Source organism: Triticum dicoccoides, chromosome 1A (assembly GCF_002162155.2).
Source record: "Triticum dicoccoides isolate Atlit2015 ecotype Zavitan chromosome 1A, WEW_v2.0, whole genome shotgun sequence".
In the NCBI taxonomy this organism is placed as follows: domain Eukaryota; kingdom Viridiplantae; phylum Streptophyta; class Magnoliopsida; order Poales; family Poaceae; genus Triticum; species Triticum dicoccoides.
Genome location: NC_041380.1, coordinates 133,896,831 through 133,916,596, shown reverse-complemented (window position 1 = coordinate 133,916,596; position 19,766 = coordinate 133,896,831). Strand labels below are relative to the sequence as shown.

At 44.7% G+C, this 19,766-nt stretch overlaps 2 protein-coding genes across 4 annotated transcripts; both read right to left on the bottom strand.

Annotated features, from left to right (window-relative positions):
• Positions 1-278: 278 nt before the first annotated feature.
• On the bottom strand, positions 279-9,068 carry LOC119352130 (coiled-coil domain-containing protein SCD2-like). Its single transcript, XM_037618861.1, has 17 exons — positions 8,703-9,068; positions 8,326-8,504; positions 7,794-7,857; positions 7,450-7,491; positions 7,314-7,352; positions 6,644-6,684; positions 6,533-6,560; positions 4,156-4,233; positions 3,954-4,061; positions 3,811-3,871; positions 3,148-3,261; positions 2,496-2,584; positions 1,958-2,015; positions 1,378-1,422; positions 1,230-1,270; positions 865-991; positions 279-609 (listed from the first exon to the last, which is right to left on the bottom strand). Exons 1-17 carry the CDS (start codon positions 9,066-9,068, stop codon positions 488-490), a joined length of 1,602 nt encoding a protein of 533 aa, XP_037474758.1. The 3' UTR covers positions 279-487.
• A 4,644-nt stretch (positions 9,069-13,712) lies between these two features.
• On the bottom strand, positions 13,713-19,478 carry LOC119366939 (sodium/hydrogen exchanger 1-like). Of its 3 annotated transcripts, none has more exons than XM_037632614.1 (15): positions 19,299-19,478; positions 18,727-18,948; positions 18,498-18,616; positions 17,653-17,750; positions 17,016-17,075; positions 16,857-16,903; positions 16,581-16,775; positions 16,349-16,395; positions 16,154-16,220; positions 15,884-15,984; positions 15,676-15,777; positions 14,997-15,135; positions 14,832-14,894; positions 14,607-14,690; positions 13,713-14,338 (listed from the first exon to the last, which is right to left on the bottom strand). In XM_037632614.1, the coding sequence occupies exons 2-15, from the start codon at positions 18,898-18,900 to the stop codon at positions 13,994-13,996; spliced, it is 1,641 nt and encodes a 546-aa protein (XP_037488511.1). In that variant the 5' UTR covers positions 18,901-18,948; positions 19,299-19,478; the 3' UTR covers positions 13,713-13,993. The 3 variants fall into 3 exon arrangements, with proteins under 3 accessions (XP_037488511.1, XP_037488514.1, XP_037488520.1); XM_037632617.1 differs by lacking the exon at positions 19,299-19,478 and adding an exon at positions 19,196-19,214; XM_037632623.1 differs by lacking the exon at positions 19,299-19,478 and adding an exon at positions 19,056-19,073.
• Positions 19,479-19,766: the final 288 nt, after the last annotated feature.

Here is a 19,766-nt window from a genome sequence, read left to right as displayed (position 1 = left end):
AGAATGTGCGATTCCATAAGTGAAGATTCTACGATTTACGATTCTACCATCGTAGCTCTGATCTGTTTCAGGATCATAATTTGACTACCTTCGAAGGGCAATGGAACATTTTCCAACAGTTTCATGCAGTCAAGTCCAGAGGCCCGGGGACCCAGGGTACACAAAGAGTTGGGCGGCTGGAGCCCAGGGACCCGAGGACCCAGGGTGTTTCATCAACACAATGAGTGGTATGTATGCATCCTGTTGCAGCAGATTACTCAATTAATGGACAACACATCTTGAATTAATCACTTTTGCTTTACCAGGATTTAATTGAGGTAGCTGGTAAGAAAGAAAAAGGCCTAGGAGACAGAATCATCTCTTGTTCTGATCAGAAAATTTACATGAACTTGTGGAATAACCATAAACTGCAAAACAAAACAAAAAGGCTCTAGGGCCTGTGACGGCGCAAAATTGGCACTAGGCCTCATTCCGATTTATGTGTTGGCTACACTTCAGATCCAAATGGACTTCCATGATTAATGGATTCATCGTCGAAAGATCTCCTTGTGGCTTCCCACAACTGAGACTCGATCCCCAGTTTCTTCAGCTCATGAAGTCCTCTATCAACTTTTAACATAGTTTGACAAAACAAGAAAAAAATGATTACAGCTTTCAACAACACATTTAGCACAACTATTAGTGTTTAGCGAGGTGATTAAAGGAAAAAAGATTGTGAGGTCATGATACTTCTCACTATGGTTTCTCAGTCATAATTTTGAACAAAACAAAATAGTTGTGGTTTCTTTTGTTTAGAACATACAAACTGTAAAGAATTGTGGATTGTGCAAAGGATGATCTCAATAGTAATGTAAGGGAGGCTACCTTCAACGACATCACTTGTAGTGACTGGATGGTTGCCTTGCTCTATCCAAAATTGTAGCCGGTCGTCAGCTATATCTTCCTCTACATCATGGTTTTTGGCCCGCCTCCAAAAGTAGGTCAACCATGCCTGTTGTATTGTTAGTTCCTCGACGTAAAATTTATGGTAAGTAAAAAATGGAACACTCACAAGAAAGAAACAAGAACAGAAGATATGAATTTCCATAAAATGTTTAAGCTGACATTTTACTATGGTCGACTTAGTTTATCATGTTTTAACTTTGACACATAGCGGAACACAAAATAATAGTACTAATTTGCAGAGAATTGTCTCGACGCATCACATGGATGACAGATTGTTATTTTACCTGCTTGAAGCGTACATCTTCTCGCTCGTCCTCACTTAAATCTAGGACAAATAGCAAGCCCCCACAGATAGTTAGTAAAGAAATTTGATGTACTAGTGTTTTTCACAGGCCATAGATGTCAAAGGAATTAGTGAAGAGAAGAACTAACCAGTTGACTCTGGAGAACTATGACTATCAGCAGGAAAAACCGGACCTACAATAGGAAGCTTACTCATCATAAAAAGGGTTAAACGTATTCGTCCAATGCCATCAAGTCAATTTAGCAACATGAATGTTCAGAAGGACAGATGAGCTGACACAGCTGGCTAGGAAGCAGCTCTAATCACACAAACGAAGAGATAAACTTCCTGCAATTCTCCAATACAAACTAGAATTACTGAACCAAAAATCTACATGGTTTTGTTCAGTATTTTCCTGAAGTGATTCTGGTATATATCAATTATATTAAAGGAGTGTAATTGCTCCGTTTTTCCCTGGTGTTATATGCATTGTCAGCTTGCTGTACCATTCGGAGTCTGCAAAAAGTGGCTATTGGATGCCCAAGAGATGCTATGTGTTGCCAAATTGTAACAGCACCACATACAGTTTCGAGTCTTTTTGGAACTCTTATGACTTTATCGTAGTGGCCAGAAAAATGGTTGTATATCTGTCGGAAGTTCTGAGATATATCACATAGTAACATATTAAAGATAAAAGTATAAGAAATGAGTACATTTTGGAGAAGCCACCTGAGAGAGGTCTGTATCGTCGATGTTCTGCTAAAGCCAGCATGATTGCATCTTCTACCTTCAAAGGGAATATTAGACTATTGCTTCAGCAATTGAAACTAGAAACATAAATATCATTTTCTTCCTTTATGAGAATATGTGAAAGAAAATTCAGTGACACATACTGCGTCTACAATATACTTCACAATGACATAAACTTGTAACCCTAATTAGTTACGGGAGTATGAAGTACTGAAGTTTGACGATCCACTTTCTATTTTCATCAAGTGGAACCAATATGATGCATCAATTACTTTCTGTATCACTCTGTGATTGACAGAAAAAACGAAATTGTCAAAACAATGAACTAGACGAGCATGAGAACTGCTAGAAGATAACTTTCATCTAGGAAATTGCCACACCAACACTATGAGACATAATTTTCGTTTATTGTGAGTACTATGGATCTCATCAAACTTGATCAATTGGGACTTTCCTCTGAAAGAAACTCATAGATTGGGACAAGCATAAAATTACTAAGAAAATATTGAGAAAAAACCTTGAGCGAAGCTAATTCACGAAGTCCTTTCTCAACTAAAAGCATGCTCTCAATATTTCCGTCTCCAGCCGTATCATTTACATCATTATCTGCTACCACATGAACAGTACAAGAAAATAAGTAATGTGATTGAAATCATGATATTATATACCATCACTGGTACACTTAAAAATGATGATACATCCTTCGGCATTATATTACTTTAAAAAAATGACAGAAATATAATAATCCTCCACATGGCAGAAATATATTAACCCTCTACTTGACATCTTTTTGCACCTATGGGCAAAATGTAAGTACTTCACTAAGGGAAATATATTTGGAATTCATTTTCTATGCACGTACGAAATGCAAAGCAAAAATCCATATCACAACAAAGATGAAATCCAACTCAAAGCAACTCAAGTACATTCTGCAGATTTATTTATGTCATTTCCAGTTTCATTTTTATCTTGACATCAGAATCCTTACAGGGATTTTCAATTGATGTAGGTTATATCATTTCATGGCAATCTGGCCTTCATCTACATGTATCACGGCATAAGCTACTTGTAGAGTAATCTAAATCTGAGATGCTTGTACCAACGGCTTCATGGTAGTAACATAATCATAATTAGGAGACCAAAAGATGGATTTTGAAAGGGAATCTGACCTGATAAACTTCCATCTCTAGCTTTTTGCCCAATTGATAGGACGACTTCAAGTGCAAGTGGTGCAACCGAGGACCAGTGTTCTAGTTTTTGTTCAGCGATATCAGAATGTATCCCTAAAATAGACACCTTTGCATTAGCCAACCATTCTGACAATCTTAACATTACATATTTTAAAAAAATTGACTGCTCAGTTGTGGATAAGCCTTTTTCTCATGAAGAATATCAATTTTTCCCTGACAATAATTGGCAATAAATTTTACAGGCTTCAGAGAAAATTATGACAGACAAGTAACGACTGAATCTCTCCATGAATAACTTAACGAAATCAATTTGAAACAGGACATATTATTAAAGGGTACACTCATTAAAAGGCAAACTATGCGAAATGTTTATGGCAACATTAGCTTATGAATTTTATAATGAACAAATAGGTAAGGGCAATAATGCATCCCTTAGCCCTTATTTTTAACCAGCACCCGAGCCCTTAATTTCTGAATGTTAACAATTACAATGGAGGAGAGCTGCTGTTTAGGGCTCCACAAATTTACTTGCTTCCCTGCACCTTTTTATGCTGTAGTAGAACGCTAGAGAATTTTGAGAAATTAATTAGACTACATTAGAGGAAGATCCCGGAAAAAAAATACAGGAGATAATCTCAGTACCAAGTCTAACAGATAGTTTCCAGTAGCGGGCGAGCCAACACCTCTTTAGCACCACCTCCTCCTGATAAATGATTTTCGTGAAATGTAATGGATCCAAAAACAACAAAGTGCCAGAATATGAATAGGCCAGCAAGCCTACACACCATTTCTTCTTGTGACAGGATCATTCTGTTGGATGTTGCATGAAGAGATCTCAGTTCTGATCCAGTACCTACACGCCGAGATACAGATGTGGCCATCTCACCAGTGACCTGCCCAACAGAGTAAATAAAAGTTTAGGCTTGCAAAACATGACTGAGGAAAACTCATTCAGCAATAAGTAATCATATTTGGTGAACTATTCACCTTCGCTTCTGATCGAAGGGCTGTAATCTCATCGCAGCTTGCACTGTTACCCCTTCTTGAACCAATTCTCATTGAAGCCTAAGAGAAAACAGATCTCGAGGTTGGACAGAGTTAGTATGCAAAATCTTAGAATTGCTTTTATTTTCCCTGTAATTTCTAACTTGGACTTATGAAATGAAGAAAATTCATTATACTCTGGTAGGTCAACAACCAAGGGCTCGGGTGTGGGGTGGGGTGCAATCTTCCTATCCAAGGGTGCTCATGGGACAATGAGGCGATGGGGCCCGGTTGCCTCCAATAGACCATACAAGGGTTGTCCGTCCCATGTGACACGTGGGGTTGGGCATCATTTGCTTCCAGTCTAACATGGCCCGCCAGCAAGCGGACCTCCCATAGGCCTATATCTCCTTCATACAGCTCTCGATCAGCCGATTATCAGTCAGCCCTTGGTTGGGCTAGAGAGCTACAGTTTAGATATTTCCCCATTTGGTAGAAGCAAGTTGCAAATTGTGGTCGCTCGCTCGGCTCCCGCGAGCCGACGGGCGACTCAGCGCCGCCCCCTTCATCCGCCCCCCTCCCTTCCTCCCTCCCCCCTCGCCGCCGCCAGAGGGCGCGAGCGGGCGAAGCCCGGCCGGCGCCGGCGGCGGCGGGAGTCCTTCCTCATCCCTCGGTTGGTGGTGGCGCGGGACATGGCCGCTGGGTGGAGGCACCATGTTGGTGCGGGGCATGGCGGTGCGGCGGCGCAGGTGCGTGTTGGCGGCGCGGCGGCTGCACGGCAGCGGGGTTGTGCGTGCTCTGCCTGCCCCTTCGGTCGGGTCTGCTAGGGTTCGTCCTCCTCAGATCTGACGCGGTGGCTGCCATGGTGGTGCGAGGCGGCCTCCCTTCCGTTGGGTGCGTGCGTGTCTCCTGAAGGTGGCGGGCTGCGGGGGGTGGTGTCGGATCTGGTGGTCTTGCTTCAGCTCGTGTCGCGGGATGACCTAGATCTAGCGGCCACCATGGCGGGCAGCGCGGGCTGTGGATGGCTTGGGCTGCGGTCGGCGGCTTCTTCCTTGCCGCTAGGCGGAGGTAGCAGCGGCGTGGTGGCGGTGGTGGCGGTGCGGACCGGGGTCACTCCGGGCGGCTTGGTGTTGGCGTCCGGGGTGGCTGTCTGGTGGGGCAGGTGCGTGCCCGGCGGCTCCGACGCTTGGAGCTCGCCGGACGGCGCGTGTTGGGCAAGTGGTCCGGTGTGGCTGCTGCTCCGGCCGTGGGTGGCTCCACAGCGGTTTGGCAAGTTGGCTGCGGCGGCGGCTGGTATGCCCTGGCGTCGGCTCGTCCGTAGGCCGCTTGTATCGGCCTTCGATCTATCTCCTCGTCGTCCGGGTGCTATTCCCGTTGAAGGAATGGCCTTCTCCCAGCTATGGCCCATCGTTAGTCTCGCGCTAGGGCAGCAGGACCGAGCTCGTCTCGTGCCCCGTGCCCGGCAGCAGGACCGTGCCCGTCTCGTGCCCGGCAGCAGGACCGAGCCTGTCTCGCGCCCGGCAGCAGGACCACACCCGTCTCGCGCCCGGCAGCAGGACCGTGCTCGTCTCGCGCTCGATGCGGCAGGACGAGTCGATGGAGGCTAGTTTGCCACGGAGTCCGCTCGTCTTTTCGGTTGGGGTAGTGACAGGTTTCGAGTGAGGTGTTGTCGAGGTCTTGGATGCCAGGGCGGCGGCCCTGGTGGTGGTAGCGTGGTGCTCTTGGGCAGAGCTCGTCGCTCGGTGCTGCCCGGCGGCCATGGCCGTGTGGGCGGTGTGGTCACTGGGGTGTGGCGTTCGGTGGCAGTGAGTGTTGGCCGGGTGAAAACCTGCTCTATCTTCGGACAGACCGGCGGCGGCGTTGCTCGTGCCCTTCTTGAAGGCGTCGTCGCGGCTCCCATTGCCCGTCGTGTGGCTCCTGGGGAAACTCTGATCCTCAGATCGGACGGTGGCGGCGCTCGGTATCGTATCCTTCTTGAAGACACCGTCTTGGAGCTCATGGTTCGTCGTATGTGGCTTCATTTCTTTGCAGTGGCGTGGTCACTGTTGGAGTCCCCGGTTGCTCTTGTAGTGTTTGGGGTCGTGTTGCTGCGCTCAGCGCCTATGTATCATGCCTTGGGTGTGTGCGTGCGTGGTGGTGGCGTGCGTTTGTACCAGGTTTTTGTTGGACTTTGCTTTATATATAAAGCGGGGCGAAAGCCTTTTTCGGTAATTGTGGGGGAAATATATTTATTTCAAAATATCGACCATCGTAAAAAAGAACTCGGGAGAATCTAACACCTAAAGCACCACATCAAAGCACAAAATGGGACTCAAATCAAAATTAGCTTTCACATTTTGACAAAATGTTGAGCAGGAGAAGCTTTTGTATAGAAACATACCCTTCTCTGCTCTAGTGCTGCAGCCTTTCTGAGAGTCAAGGCAGAAACATGGTTTAAAATATGGTCAACATGTAAATAAAAAGAAATGATAGGTTTTAGTAAATCACATACCTGCTAATGAAATTGACCTCCGGTTCTATGGCATCACCCGCCTGAAATTCAAATAGTGAAGATCGATTAGCACAAAACATGGATATGACACAAAGTGAATGCAGACATATTCATGCAAATGGCTTCCAGAATTTAGAAACTAAGTCAATAAGTTTGCATATTTGGTCTTTAGTGGCTCACGAGTAGGACTGAAACTTGGTCTGCTGCCGTTGTACAGCTATTGATCCAGTAGGTCTGCTGAATAGCAATTAAAGTCCCACCTTCCATTTGAAGCATCTGATATTTTAAATTATTTATTTATTTATTATTTATTCGGAGCACGGTTCAGTAAAAGAGACAAATGTCACAGTTACTTTTTAGCAACTGAAGGCAAACCTGGACGTTTTGGCTTTCTTAGGCCTTAACTTCTTTTCTGAGTTGCTATGTAAAAGATAAAATGTAACACGAAGGCATGTAAATTCAATGTAGAGAAATTAATCTATGACTATTAACAGAAGATCGTATTAACAAGGAGCCTAGAACAAATGTTGCATGGATCCAAACATATTATGCAGTTGTAGAACCAGCCTCCAAGGTAAGAACTAAAATAGAAGTACACTAGGATTAAACCAGCTACTCAAGTATCAGAACTTGCTACCATAAATTCAGCAGTTTTAACAAAGAAATAAACCTGTCTGACATCTGCTTCATCGGATCTATCCTCTTCAAGCTGAAGCTCGGAAGATGCATGCCAGCATAACAAGGATGTTGAGTGCTTCCAACAAGTAGAAGTAGAAGTAAAATTCATAATCGTAATTTTATCTCACCTTTTCGTACATGCTATCATTTTCCATTTGAAGTGTGTTAATCTGCAAGGGAGGCATCCAAGAACCACAGGAGTGTTCCAAATAAGATAATAATTGATCTTAAGGTGAAGGAATGACATCTGAAGAATAACATATATACAGCATCCATATCATATTGGTTGGAGGAGCATTTTAATCTAAAGGAGAGTCAAAATAATTGTTGGGCAACCTAAAGTAGCAAATCCTATATTTTCACTTTTTCAATGCACCAATACGCTCAGCTTTTCTCAGGGAAAAACATAGAATTTTCTGAATATTCAGTCATTATTATTTTAGACAAAAGTATTTCTGATGACATGATTTACCTCATCGTTAAGAGAAGAAGAGGAGCGCCGTCCTCTCATCGAGCTTCCAAGATCAACTGATCTCCTAAGGATGATGTAGCCTATATTACTTACCATGTGATTATAAATAAATAATGCTCAAAAGGCAATAAATACTTAACGAGGTGCCTTCTGTTAATTAACAAATTCTCTGTAAGTAAACTGGGAGATACTAGATAGTACTACCTCCATTCCGAATTATAAGATGTTTTGGATATTTCAATATGCTACATATGGACTAAAATGAGTGAACAAACACACTGAAATACGTCTATATACATCTGATTCAGAAAAACATTAGAACATCTTATAATTCGGAACGGAGAGAGTAGTTCACACGTAAGCTGTACCATCAATAAACTAACAAAGTAACAAGCATGAGTCATGAGATAAATAATTTATTCCAGATTAACATAACTCGTACACAGGTGAGAACCCATTATAGCACTACTAACAACATCATAACATAACCAATTCACTGCTCATAAATATGGAACTCATTATAGTAACTGACCTTTGCTCCCTTCGGTTAGGGACCAAGACCGACGATTCCGAACCTGTTCCGCTTGTCGCTGGCCGGTTTGATTGCTTGATGGATGGTATCATCGGAACCGACTTCCCGGGCACATACCGGTTCGTCAGCGAGGGTGGCCGGCTAACGACCGGCGCCTGATCCGCAAGGTAACGACCTATCTAAAATGCACACACATTTACATGCAACCACTTAGTACATCCATCAAACACAATGACACAATGTGTAATGTAGCAACTAGGAAATCGCAAAATTGCGTGAGGGGCGCATGGACGTGTTACGGATGATCGCACATTAGCAGGCCCTCAATTGGACGACGACATTAATCTGGAAATGGCGATCGATTCAGATGGTGTTACCGAGGGGGAGGGGGAGCGGTTGCCGGGCCTGCGCGGGGTGGAGAGCTCGATGGGCGGGCCGGAGAGTTCGCACTCCTCGCCTTCGCTGCCGCTGCCGCCGTCCTCTCCTCCGGGCCCGCCCATGACGCGCGCGAGGCGCTGCGCGGCGGCGCGCGCGGCGGCGGCGGCCCCCGCCCCCCGGCGGCCGGCGGAGGAGGTGGACCCGGCCCCGCCGAGCGAGCCCGAGCGCGTGTGGCGGGTGTGCACCGGGGACGCGGACGGGGACCCGCCCGGCGACGTGTGCGCGCTGCTGGAGACGTACGCGCCCCGCCGCACGTAACCACCGCCGCCGCCCGGGCTCGCCGGACGCGACGACATGCGATCCATGGCACCGGGCCGGATCCGATCGGGCGAGGAGAGCGGGATTTTCCCTCCCCTTCTTCCTGGAGGCTGCGATTTGATCGGAGAGGTGGTGGGAAGGGAGGGGGACGGGAATGGGTCGTTCGTCGTCCGTCCGAAGGCGGGGGCGAGCGTTTTGGCTTCCGGCCATAACGGTCTCCCGGCTCTCCAATCGGCAGGGTGGCGTGCCGCGTGGCAGGATCTATGTGGCGTTCTTTTTTTCTTTTCGTTTCTAATTTTTGGGACCTTGCTATATCCAAAAATATAAGGATGTATTTTGTTTGGTTATAAAACCAAGCTTCAGTAACAAATACTAGCTAGTTCTAATTTATTTTTGTTTATGTGATGGTATCAAAATCAACGATCAAATATATTCTCAAGAAAAAAATACGATCGTAAGTATTTCAATACATGCCATGCGATCCCAATACATTGCCATGCTTGCTATATGATGGCGGTGATCAAAGTATGTACTCCCTCCGTTCGGAATTACTTGTCGCGGAAATGAGAATTATTTGTCGCGGAAATGGATGTATCTAGACATATTTTAGTTGTAGATATATTCATTTCTGAAACAAGTAATTCCGAACGGAGGGAGTAGATGATTTCTCTAGTGCGGCAAGGAGGAGGGCAAGGGGAGGCATCTATCTCGTCACCTGGGACATGGTTTCCAGGCCTAAGTGAGCAGATGGACTTGGGATACTAAACCTGCGCTAGCTCACCACTGCTCTGCAAAGCGCGCTGGCCTTGGCTACGGCGAGCTGACAATTCTAGGCCTTGATGTGAGTTTGAGATTGTTGTACCGGCAGAATCGATGGCACTATTCCGGGTAGCAACAAGGGCTACAGTGGGAGACGGCCACGACACCTTGTAATAGGAGGATCAGTGGCTCGACGCGTTCCAAATTGAAGAGCTAGAACCGCTGGTCTATGAGAAGGTTCCTAAAAGAATTAGATCGATGTGCACGGTTTCTGCGGCACTAGGAGATGACACTTGGGCGGGAGCTTGGCCCTAACCTCACCGCTGACTTAATAGGCATAATAGACTACTCATAATATAAAGGAATTCCTTCTTTTTTGGGAGCCCATTTAAAAAGAATTTTAAAGTTAAGTGTGCTCAGCTTGAAGCATTTTCAGGATGGGTGACCGACTGAAAAGTTGGTCCCAGATGCATACACAAGTGGAGACAGAATGCGCATGAAAGACTAGTGTTGATCTGTGGGGCCGGTCTACATCCCACCAAGAGTAACGGCCAGTAACCGACGGGTGTGTCCGGAGCGTTACAAGTTGGTATCAAAGACGACCCTTGCGGTTACACCGATGTTTGCGGGTCAGGTGCGCGGTCATGTTGCGTATGACATTTATGACCCGTCATGACACACCACATGGCACATCTGCTGGACTAGATGCACAGGTGTATGCTTCAAGAGGGAACGTCCCTGTGACCCGACGAGGACATCGGTTTCTTTGAATGGGGGTGTATGTGAGGAACTGGCTTAATAGGGATGATATAATACTCATATTATCAAGGAATTCTTTATTTTTAAGGAGCCCATTAGAAAAAAATCCAAAGCTAAGCGTGCTCAACTTGAAGCAATTTTAGGATGGGTGACCTACTGGGAAGTTAGTCCCAGGTGCGCACGGCCGAGCACAAAGTGCGCAGGAAAGACTAGTGTTGATCTGTGGGGCCAGTCTAGATCCCACCAGAAGTAACGACCAGTAACCGACGGGCGTGTCTGAGACGTTACAAACAGTTTCTGGATCTTTGGCCTAGAGTGGCGGCTATACACCTGGACACACGTACACGAGACTCGATCTCCTAGTCGTGGGAGAAAGATGGTGTGTTCCCAGCAAGATCTGCGTATGGGGCCAAGTTTGGGGTTCTCAAGGTCTCATCCGCGACCGCCTTCACGTGGAAATCCAAAGCACCCTACAATACTGCTTCTTTGTGGGTTAGCATTCAAGAAATCGGTGCTAGCCAGGTGAGGCCTACTTCATCAGGCTGCATACCCATTCTACGATCAACACGATGGGACCATAAACCACATTATGGTAAGCTACATCTTTGCGAGAGAAGTCTGGAATGGGGTCTGCCATGCATTTGGGGAGTCGGAGAGAGTGCCTTCTACGGACGAGACATTGGGAGCATGGTGCATCAAACTGGAGCAATAGGAAGAACATCAGAGAACGACTCGGGCGATCTACCTCTTGGGCATGTGGAAGCTATGGAAACACTACAATGCCATAGTGTTTGCGGAGCGACATGGTCTTAGAAGCAAGTGCTACAGCGGATTGAGAGTGAAGTTGGGGTTTGGAGACAAGTAGGACTCATAAAAATGGAGCTCTACATTTTCTTCGCGGTAATGTCAACGTGGACAATAAATGAGTAGTTGCATATAAAATAGGGTGTTGAAGTGGGCGGGGCGGAGCATGTAAAATACTCTGTAATCTCATGACATGGAGGGAGTCTTCCCTTTCTCTTCTATAATATATTAAATGCACACTCGTGCGTACTGGAGAAAAAAAAGTAAGTACTTGAGTTTTGAATATAAACCGCTTCACATCATATATGTTGGTTCGAGTTTTTAGTTGCAAAAGATTAGTTGTTTTGTATATTTAGATAGAGTCTTCCACAATTTTATTCAAATTTTCCGACTTGAAATCATGTTGTCCTCATATTGTTCTTTCACATATATGGAAAGTGCAAGTTTAGTACCGCGTATATGCAAATTTTACATTGTTTTTGCAAGTTCATTCAATCATGATACATCATGTCGCTTTAGTTTACCTTTTTTCTATCAAGTTAATATAGAACAATGCATTTTCTTTCAGACACACATAGAATTATGAATCTTTGTTTTTTTATTCTTCCATTTTTTCCTTGTTTTGTTTGGTCATCTTTGAAGCTAAATCATTATGTCAGCCTAAGAAGGCAGGACATAGAAGTGCACTGTTGGCCCATGTGCAAGAAACAAAACAAAAATAATAGCAACAGGAAATTACACCTATAAAGAATGCTGGAGTACTCGTCTCTTGGGGCCCTTACCACGTGAGACTGCCCTCCGCGCCGCCCGTTTCATGCCGGCCTTTCACGACTGGCTACCTGGAGCCCTCCACACCGTCCATTTTGTGCTGGCCTCACGCGGCTGGCTATCTGGAGCCCTCCACGCCGTTTGATCTGCGCGGACGCCTCGCACCCAGACGGTTTTCCACGGGGGTCCATGATTCTTGGTTGCGGGCGCGATCGGGGCCACCTTCCTGTGGGGATTTTTGCCGCACCCGAATGCAAATGGTGTCGATTTATGTAGTGATGGGATGGTCAATTTCGAAGGATCACTGGTCAACAATGAGACCTTGACGAGCATGATGGGTGATTCGTTGAGATCGATGAATTCTAGGCCTCCCACCGTTGAAGAAGAGTATATGTTGGGTTGCAAAATACACCAATGAAGAAGACATAACTTTGGTGATGGCATGGCAGAATATCACCCTTGATGTTGTTGAGAATGATCAAACCCGCATAAAGTGTTGGATGCGCATTGAGGAATGGTAGCATCATCACATTGGGCATCTGTCCAATCATATGCTAAAATATCTCACAAACGGATGGGGTAGTTGTAGCCGGTGGGAGGGTTGTTTAGAGCAAGTTTGGCATGCGCCTCGTAGCGGTGCCACCACTGATGACTATGTAAGCACTATTGCTGAAGTTTTACGTATACCATAGAGTTAGAACATCAAGCCATGTGACTAGCTGGAAGTTGATTCTGGGTGTGCATGATGTGAGGATAAAGTGCGCAGGTACGACTAGTGTTGGTTTGTGGATCAATATAGATCCCAGGTGCAACGGCCATGAATCGATGGCTTTGGTCAGAGCCTAAGAGCATCTTCAACAGGCGCCCAAAAACTGGGCCGCGCGCTAAAATTCAGGTTTTTTGGACGCCGGACAACTCCAGCAAAAATTGTAAAACAATGCGCGCGCAAAAAAGGATTGGGCGCACGCTGAAAAACGCTATCAAAAAGCTGCAAATTTGAGGCGCCGGATTGCGCGCGCTTCACAATTTACACTGCGTGTTCTTTTGAGCATACATTTTTGGGCATCTGCTAAAGTAATATTGGGTCCGGCGCACTAAAAATGCTATAGTGACGCGCTAAAACTATTTTAGGGCGTAAAATTTTTATGCGCTTGTTGAAGATGCTCTAAAGGCGGCTTTAGGGCATGACATTGGCCAATGTGCCACATAGGAATCGGCTTCTCTGGTGGCGAGCCACATCTGAGGATGTACATCCTCTCTCAATTTCCACCGGTAACTTATCAGGTACACCCTCCGTTCCAAATTACTCGTCATAGAAATGGATGTATTTAGAACTAAAATACATCTAGATACACCCTTATCTGCGACAAGTAATTCGGAATGGAGGGAGTACAAATCAAAAACAGTTTTTGTTCACTCACCAAATCAACATTCAAAATTTCCCCCAAAAAATGTACATTGATCATGAACTTTTCAGACGAGTGCATCTCTCCCTGTGACTTTCTTCCTGCCTATCCTCGATTTCTCCAAGCTCCTACTATTCCCCAATTACTAGTGTAATCTGTACCCTATATCCAAAGTAAAAAAAATCTATTACCTCATACAAGTAAGGGAGTAGTTATCCACCTGAGTTCCTTTTATACATGAATGCTAATATCCAGCATCTGATTGTTCTGTCTGAACATGAACGAAATTAATTTACAGATTAATTGTACATCTTGAATGGCTCCCAAAACTCTACACAGCGTACATGGTCCTGTAGAAATTATCTGCACAATATACACCAACAAATAGCGATAATACACCGAAAGAATCCCAAGAGCAAAACTGAGTGATATCTGAGCATTTACAAGAAATACACTTGCACCTTCTGGGCTTCGACTTAACTACGGTCTTCTGCCTCCGTCACAGTGCCCAACAAGCCAGGCCCATGGACGCTCCTCTCTATGGGTGAACCAGGCACAAATGGGACGAAGCCTCTTCCCCCAAACATTGGGCGCATGAACTTATCATCGAACTTGCGCCATACACGATGAACCGAGCGAGTTGGCATGGTGAGAAGATACTGAAGGTTTGTTTGGGGGGTGAGCTGGCCTACATCGAAGTCCGACCCCAACAAGCTCGCCGTAAGTGGGTCTAGGAATGACTGGCTTGAGATATCAGCTGCGGTGCCAGGTCTTGGTGGGATGAGGAGATTAATCAGAGGCTTAGTCAGCAAGCCGAAAACCTGGATCAAATATATAATCAAAAGGAAAGTCATTTCCTGTTTCCTTGAGGGAAGCAAAATAGTCTTTATAAGACAGCTGTATTAGCGATTGACCTCTCAACCTATTTATAAGTTTCTATATAAGGAAACAAACAGCATTATAATGTCTGAAGAAAGCATAACATAAACTTTAGTGTGTATTTTGTTGATAAATAACTAAGAAACATCCATGCTGGCCATAAGATAGTCATTGAATAATGATGAAGGCAGCAAGGGATAGTAGTCTTACCATTGTGCTGAACAGAACAACAATGATTGTGCTGGTGATCATGACAGCATTAACTCGCACAGCAGTATGACCAGATGTTGTAAACTGCAAAGGTTTACAAAAAATAAAATTCTATATCAGAACCTCTATATATCAAGGATGGCTTACCAACACATCATGTACTAGTTCCAAATCAATTCATTAGATTTAACTGTTCAGTTCATATTTGTTACTGTCAAACATCACCTTGTTATAAGCAAGTGCAATTGAAACTGCTCCTCTCATGAGACCTGCCCACCATATGATAACCTAGAGAAAAACACCAGCAAAGTTAGCTCCCTCTATAAGGAGCAGAATGACAGAAGCACAAAAATAGATGAATAAATCGGTAAAAAAATGATAAATACTAACCTGTTGGTTGAAGGAAATCTTTGGATGTGACTCTTTTTTACTTAAGTTCGATAGAAAAGATAAAGGGAATACGAATGCTGCTCTTCCAACCATAACCAAACCCAATATAACAGCGCTTAAAGCAATTGGTTTCTTAGGACTGCATTAAGGAAACAAAGCTTAAATTAGTTTCGGGAAGAGTTACAAAAAAGTATAGGCAAGACATCCAAGGCAGCTGATGTTGTGGCCCCGTATTCAGCAGTGTCCACACATTGCCGAATAACAACAAATAAAAGCATTAAGGAGCTGTTTCTTTGCACAATTTTCCAAATAAAAAACGACATCAAGTTACATCATCTCTAACAGATGTAAGTCCACCAGAATACATTAGTTCTGCACTGCCAGACCGATCGGTCTGAATGGAAGCAAAGCTAATTGCTGGATGATGCATAAGTGCTCCAGATATCTGGTGCAACCATGTAAATCTGCAGATTACTACTCCCTCCGTCCGGAAATACTTGTCATCAAAATGAATAAAAGGAGATGTATCTAGATATATTTTAGTTCTAGATACATCCCTTTTTGTCCATTTTGATGACAAGTATTTTCGGACGGAGGGAGTATTTACTACTATATGCCTTGTATGTTGATTTATACAGTTCTTGAAATCAGATAGTTATTCATGGACAGCAAAAGGTACCTGCTACTAGCTAATTTCCATTTATCAATGTCCAATGCATCCATCCCGACATAGAGAAAAAGAAAAATCTCAGCAATGAATGATAAAGTTGCAAAAGTATGCCTGCAACATGAATAAAAGAATGTCAGCCAGGTGGTATACTTTTTGCAAATGGACAAAGGAGTCACAATGGCTGCAAGCAAAAGCTAGTTAGCAGCTCAATACATACTTGGTAGTAACCCTTGAGCTTTCTGTGACATTATGCCAAGTGTAATGTGACATTACTATTCCACAGAAGAACACGGTTAGAATGCCACTCAGATCCAGCAGCTGAAATACAACAAAGGATCTGTAAGCTGCTAAACAGAGGAACTAAGGCAGCAAACAAACGGACATAAATAAATATAGTACCAATATCAGATGATAACTGATTTCTTCCCAAACATTTTAAATTAAAAGAGTTGTTCAATTTGAACTTATTATATTCATCGGCACCCACCATTGACAGCATATACGAAAGGTATGCCATGAGTATCATGATAGCAACTTCTCTGTCAGTTGAGTGTCTGCGCATAACACCACAAGCATGTCACAATAGTTTTCAAGTCTCTAAAGTAATTCACAGTGTAAGTAGTATGATCAAATAAATTGCTCCAAGGAATAAAAAAAACACATAAAAGAGCTCTGTACAGACCTTGCAAAACAAAGTTTCTTAATAATGTATGCACTAAGCAACCCAGCCTGCCAAAACAAGAGTGCGAATAGTCAGTCAACAAAGGCATGCTCAAATGAATCATCAGGACAGAATGCTCAGCGAAATGAAATGATTCTTTCTATGGTCTCCCAAAACCTACATCGCACAAATCCTAAAGCAATTCCTATTATTAGTGGTGGTGTCACAACAGTGTAAGTAAAAGATTACTTACAGCTACTCCAAGAACGGTGCTGGTGAAGAATAGGTAGAGGAATTTTCCGATGAATTGTAGTAGAACGAAGACATCAAAATGATTAATATCAATGTTTTGAATTGCATTGAAGAGCACAACTGATGTAGCATCATTAACAACACCTTCACCAAAAACTAGACTATACAGTAGGGGTGCTTCATCCTGGTTAAGCACCTGCAAGCAACAAATTTACAAACTAAATGGTCTGCTTTCTCACTTCATAACACAAAAATGGCAGATTGTTCAACGCAAAACCTGTAAGGTGCAAACAGAATCTGTTGCTGAGAAGATAGCCCCAATTGCTGTACATACGGGTTAAAAAATCAGCTAAAAGAAAGAGAAGATATCCAGTGGCATCCAAAGTCTAAACAGCAGCTTCACACAAGTACGTAAGTAAAGTAAAAAGTAACCAACCAAGATAGTCCCCAAGCTCGAGTGGACCAACATCAAGTTTGCTGAACAATCCCATAGCACCTGATATGTCCATTAGAAAAAAACTATTAGCACCTGAGCAACTTATTGAAGCTTTAGGGATGCAATGAATGAGAAAACCATGTTCTAGACCATTTCCTGTATGAAGATGACTCCCATAAATTCATGAACATAAAATTGTGATTCTTCACTAGGTTTCAGGAACAATTCCTGATGGGTAAATAATTCAACGTATGGCAAATTATCAGGTCTGTTTAACATATGCCTTAGGTTTAATTTCCATAGACGTTCAGATTTCAGCCCGTTTGAGATTACAGAAGTGCCTTGTGTTCTGACTCGAGTCCAATACCATGTCAGCCATTCCCAGATTGTGAAGAATTGAATACTATTTAAATTTTAATCTGTGGATGGTGGCCATGCATCCACCACTCAAGGACTTGAAATACTAGCAGCGGCTCCCGAGACAAGCCAATTCTAAGAGGTACAACCTCTCATTCATTTGACGTAAAAATTTGTGACACAAACTAAACATACCAGTAATGCTGAACTGCATTAACGAAAGTACAAATGTGAAACAAAAATTAACAGGCAAAATTAAATTAATGATTTAGTAACTTACCGAACGTGATTATTACAAAGGATATCAGTGTTCCAGCAGCACCAAATAAAATAATTGTCGCAAAGTTGCGGAAGAATTGCTTTTTCTTTACTTGAAACCTGATAGTTTGTGGAAATATTCACAATCATACAGTCAGAGCTAAAGACTTCAATCTTATGAAACATAAGTTACATAACTGCAGGCTAATACTGCGACCTTGGAGTGAAACTTTTGAGCAAGTACTGAGATACCTATGCAGCTTCATAGATATACGAAACACATAAAAATACCGTGTCCATGTGATACAAAAGAAATGAAAGCAAGTGCGTTATACTTATACCTAGTTAACGAAAAACAGCCAAAATGGCTGAATACCCACATTTAGCAAGGGCAGTTGAACAAATGTGACTTGACTCACTCTAACTGTAAAGGGCCAGCGGGCCATTATACTACAACCTAGAAACCTAAACTATAAACCATAAATATGGGGAATAAAAAATGGTTTGCAACTTTGAGGGAAGCAGAGAGAAAATTAGTGGTTTAGCTGTAGTGTTAGGGTAACACCTCCGGACAAAAGGGAGTGGGTTGATAGTTGACTTATCGTTCATCTGATCCAAAAAATTAGTACAATTTCCCTGGTTAATTATCACGCGCACACATGCTACCAGATAAGATATAGCCTGCATCATTTGAAGGAAATCATAATATACGAACTTCGATGTGTTTTTTGTACTACTAGTTATCGTGCACTGCACATTGTTTAAAAGATTAAAAAAACTAAACTAAGGCACGTCAACACATTTTCTTGCACAGAAAACAAAACAAAATGCCTGAAGATAACTAGTTGAAGTACTCAATGCGCTCACCCGGCGTTAAAAATGATGGGCGGGAGCAAGTAGATGAAGAAAATATCCTCGCTGAAGATAAGGATGCGCGAGTTCACCCCTTTGGTGCAGATCAGAATGACACCACCGGTGATGAGGCCCTGCGATCGAGCAGCAAGCCAGGGAGAAAGACTCAGGGTTGCCCTACTCCTTGACCTCTGAGGCAAAACGACGAACACCTGGAGCGCGCGGCGGGGGTCGGAGGGCTCACCAGGACAAGCGCGGTGGTGGACTCATTGACCCAGCGGTTCCCCTCGAGCAGGTGGCCGAAGACAATGCAGCCGCAGAGCAGCGCGATGAAGATGTTGATGGCGACGATGGAGTCGTGGTCCGACACCGCCAGCCCGGTGTACTTGAGAGCGAGGGCTCCCAAATCGAGCCCCATGCCGGTCGCCACCTCGGCGGATCCCGGTCTCCCCCGGCCTCCGGCAGCCTGCAGCCAGCAGTCAAGAACTGTCAGAGTTGCGTAGATCCTAGCTACCTTCACTTCTCCCCGGGAAGCATGGATCACTGGAAGCAAGCTGCGAGCCGCTGAATCACCAATCAAGAAACCAGAGGGGCGGCACAGTGATGAATCGCCAAGAAAGCAAGCAGCGCGCTCAAGAAAGCAGAGGAACAGAAGCTTGAAGCCGCACACAACTTCTCACTTGGCAAGAAGAAGAGATAAGCAGGAATCGTACTATGCGTATCAAATTCGATCAGGATCCATTGACCAATGATGGAGAAGAACACTGTGCCGAGCCCGCGACACGACAAAAGGAACGAAGACTCGTGGCCACGCACCTGAGCCGGACGAGAGATTCAGCTGCTTGACAGTCCGCGGGGATCTGGAGAGGGGGTGTGGGGGAGAGAGGAGAGGAGAGAAAGGTCTGGAGTCTGGATGCGAGGCGAGCTTCGTCGGCCCGGTGGGCAGTTTGGACGGAGACGTGAGGGGGGGCGGGGGGTGGTGTTCCGGAGGAGACCCTCTCCCGTTCCCATCGCCATCTGGCCATGAGAGGGGCAGGAAAGCGAGACGGGAGGGAAGTGAATGAATGAATTAACAAATCCGTCACGCGCCCCGCCCAACGGCCGGGACCGGCCGCCGAAGACGCACTCGAGAGGATGACCCGCGGGGCCGCATCGATCGGGCCCGCGTGTAGTAGGAGGGGGTAGAGTAGATGTTGGTGGGAAGAGCGCACGCGGGCGAGTGATGGGGGCGACGTGGCGCGTCTGGATGGGTGGACAACGTGGGGGAGACGGCTCGCTCTCTGA